This window comes from Mus caroli, chromosome 8, assembly GCF_900094665.2.
Source record: "Mus caroli chromosome 8, CAROLI_EIJ_v1.1, whole genome shotgun sequence".
Classification (NCBI taxonomy): Eukaryota; Metazoa; Chordata; class Mammalia; order Rodentia; family Muridae; genus Mus; species Mus caroli.
The window spans coordinates 96,356,585-96,360,442 of record NC_034577.1 but is presented as its reverse complement, the minus strand read 5'-3'; the positions used below and the strand labels follow the sequence as shown (position 1 = coordinate 96,360,442).

At 43.0% G+C, this 3,858-nt stretch overlaps 1 protein-coding gene across 2 annotated transcripts in view; it reads right to left on the bottom strand.

The window, feature by feature from the left end:
- The window catches only part of C8H16orf70 (chromosome 8 C16orf70 homolog), a 26,278-nt gene that overhangs the window by 19,145 nt on the left and 3,275 nt on the right, over positions 1 to 3,858 (bottom strand). For both annotated transcript variants that reach the window (XM_029480632.1, XM_021170375.2), the window contains exon 2: positions 1,917 to 1,999. In XM_029480632.1, the coding sequence (XP_029336492.1) occupies positions 1,917 to 1,999 (83 nt within the window). The remainder of the gene's footprint in view (positions 1 to 1,916; positions 2,000 to 3,858) is intronic.

The window sequence follows — 3,858 nt, the reverse complement described above, 5'->3', positions numbered from 1 at the left end:
GTGTTGGGAGGGGGTGGACCTTAGTGGTAGACTTACACAGATAAGGTATTTTTCTGGGGTGGGGGTGTTGGGAGGGGGTGGACCTTAGTGGTAGAGTACTTTTAGTAGACTTGAGGCCCCAGGTTACATCTCCAGCAAAGAAGAATAAGAAAAGAGTGAAGGAAAGAGGAAAAAGAAAACAGGATGAATTTTTTTTTTTTTTTTTTGCTGGAATAGGAGTAAAATTTATCTTAACTTGGAAGCAAAGAGGAAATACATGGAGGAAAAAAAGGTAAGAGAGAGCAGACCCTCGTTTAAGAAGTACCACATAGAGCTAGTGTAGTGGCATATACCCACGATCCCAGCACTTGGGAAGCTGACACAGGATTACAAGTTGGAGGCCAGTCTGGACTACCTAACTGTGTCTAAGAAACTGTACTACACTGGAGCTCTAATACCATCTTTAGATCCCTGTCAAACACTGCTCAAAGGCCAGAATGGTGGCCTACAACCTTAGCCCCAGCACCTGGAAGGCAGAGGCAGGAAGACAGCGCTTGAGTTTGGCGACAACCTACATAGAGTTTCAGGCCAGCAAGGGCTATACAGTGAGATCCTACCTCAAAAGATTGTTCTAGTAATATATGAATTTAACAGACTAGTCATTAAATCTTCAGTCAGAAGCTACACAACTAAAAAAATAGGAAGAATGTAGAACTAGACTAAAAAACCCATGGTTTTGGTTGGTTATATTATCATCTCTCAATAACCCCAGCACTTGGAAGGTAAGGACAGGAGGCTCAGATGTTCAAGCCCAGCTGGCCCTGGCTACATGAAACCTGGTCTTAAAATTCTAACTATTCTGTCTATTAAATACATTTTTAAATAAAGAAAATACTGGAGAAAATGAACTTAACGTTAGCATTCCTACAAACTCTGGAATGATAAATGATAATCAAGTATTTGGACAAAATGGCTGGAAATCATAAAGCCTATTTTTAAAGCCAGAGTGATAACTGTACAGCACAAGGCTTAAAAGAAAGGCCACTTCCTTATTTTAACAGCCACTTCTTTTCAGGTTAGAGATAAGGGAGAGAGCAAAGAGTTTAAAAAGTCACCATGCATCGTTTAAAAATGAGAACCCACTTTGTCACCACGACTCCAGGAACCCCTGTACGTTCTGGCAAGTTCTGTATTCTGTGGCAGGTAGCACATGAGTATCTAAGCACGGGCTTGGAGACTGAGAGCTCCCCCTTTTAGACTCTTTACAACAGCCAAGGGATAAGGTCAGGACTAATTCAGCCCCTGCTCTACACCAAATGGGGCAGCTTGACAGAAATCTTACCTACTTATAATCTAATTTGCTTCAAGAGTTGAAACTCATTAAGATCCAGCTAGTACTCAAAGAAGTCTCAGCAAAGCCACAGGGACAGACCTTGGCCTCTATAGGCTCTCAAAGCTTTGCAACACAAAGGCTATTTCACAGAAAACTGCAGGCTTCAGAGCTGGAAGGAGAGAAGATGGTCATGGAGAGAATGGTTGTGGAGAGGAATAGGGGTGAGTTAGGCCTACTTCCTGTCAAGTCACATACTCTGCTAGCTGAAACAATTCTGAACAAAGGACAACCAACAAAGCAGAAAAGATACTTTAGGAAATCAGAGGCAGCTTCTGAGGTGATTTCCCATGAAAAGGCCCCCATGTGAAGGGTCAGTAGCTAAGCACAGATTTAAACAAAACAAAACAAAAAAGCAAGGTTTTTTTGTTTTGTTTTGCTTTGTTTTTTTCCTGTCCTTCTAAAACCTGGCAGCACTAGATTATCAAGACGGAAGTTTCCGAACCAAGACAAAGAACAAACCTGACCTAAGATTCCTGTTGAACCACAGCAACTGCCCCAACTATCCTCTCCCTGTATCTTCTAAGTGGAGACAGTCAGCACTCACCTGCTCACTGTAGAGAACCTGGACGTTTCTGATGATGCGACAGTGCTTCTGGAGAATGGCGACTGCCTGCGCCAGAGGCATTCCTGAAATAAAGCAAGGATGCGGTGTGCTTACTCGGTCTATCCAGTTACTGACACATACACGGGGCTAAATCATTAAAGTCAGTCAGTTAGGATAAAGTTAAACAGCAGACACCAAGGGACCACTCAAGATTGTCCAAGGGGAGAAAGTGAACATAGAAAAAGCTTCCTAGAGATAGGACAGCCAAACTGATCCCAAGCAGCCAAAGAGCTAAGATAGGGTTAGCAGATGAGGAAAAGCACACGTTTCATGAGGCTGCACCGGTTCCTGTAACCTAGCAGTCCCATCTCTTCCTCTCTAGCATCTATCTCAGCATCTCAGACCAGAGTTTATCATGGTTTAAAGTCACTAGGCAAAGTGGCACTTGACTGTAAATCTCAATTCTTACAAGGCAAGAGGCAGGAGGATTATGAATTTGGAGCAAGTCTCAAAGACAAAACAAAAGAAAGTTTAAAGTCACATACTGATCAAAATCAACTTTTTATTTTTACAAAGCATTTAGTTTGATTCCTACTTAACACCCATAAGTATCTCTTAAACACTTAGTCTTGAAGGTAATGACCATTACAAGCAGAGTCACATTTGCCTTTGGCTGAAGTGATCCACACAGACGCCTCTAACATCCTAGGGACCCATGGCCATACCAGAAGTTTGTTCTCAGGGCTAGCATTAACAGGGAGAAGCAGAGACAAATTCTACAAAATCTAAGGACAACTCAGGCTCTTGAATGCAGTGGCGACTCGAGCTATTTACTACCCTCTCATTTCCCAGCCCTCCGCTCACAGTATTATCTAGTGGCTTTAGAATACTTACTTCTGGAGCTAAGGGATAGTAGAGTGAGTGACAGACCAAAGGGAAGAAGGGAGACTAAAATATCACCCAGGGCCATAGGGAAGACCATCTGCAGACAAGGGGCTCTAGACTGAGAAAATAAAGTATGCCAAAAGCAACTTTCAGATGAAGACTTAGAAGTGGTGGTTTATCTCATTTAAACAATTCTAGCCCATTCTCATTTGAGCTGTTAAGTCAATTTTAAGAAAGGTTAAGAGCAATCAATCCGAAGACCAGATGTAATTTTCTTTCCTGTGTGCATGTGTGTACATGCACATGTGTTCATGTAAAGGCCAAAGGACAATGGAAGGTTGATTCTGCAGGAGCTGTTCATCTTGTTTTTTTGTTTTTTTTTTTTTTGAGACAGTATCCCCCATTGGCCGAGAGCTCCCCAAGTAGGCTAGGCTGGACAGTAAGCCCCAGGAATGTACCTGCCACTACCTCTCAGGGTGAGATTTCAAGACCATGTTATCACCCCCAGTCTCCTTGTCTGCCTGCCTGCTTTTCTTTACATCCATCCATCCATTTTATGGTTTTGAAATAGGGGTTCTCTGTGTAGCCCTGGCTATACTGGAACTCACTCTATAAACCAGGCTGGCTTCAAACTCCAGGCTGGCTTCAAACTCCGAGATCCACCTCTGCCTCCCAAGTGCAGGGATTAGAGGTGTACACCACTACCACTCACCTATTTTTATATTTTTAAATTTAGCTTTAATGTGAGTTCTGGGGAAAACTCAGATCCTTATGTTTGCTGGACAATCAATTTACCTATACCCTGGGTCCTGACACTTTTTTAGCCTTCTGTAACACAGGGTCTAATGCACAGTACACAAAGCTGCTAAGATTTGGACACGTCATTCAGCTTGCCATTCCTGCAATGGGAGAGCATCTGCACTCCACATGCGCTTCTCTCTCTCTTTAAATTTATTTATTGTTATATGTAAGTACACTTTAGCTGTCTTCAGACACACCAGAAGCGGGCGGTGGTGGCGCACGCCTTTAATCCCAGCACTTGGGAGGCAGAGGCAGG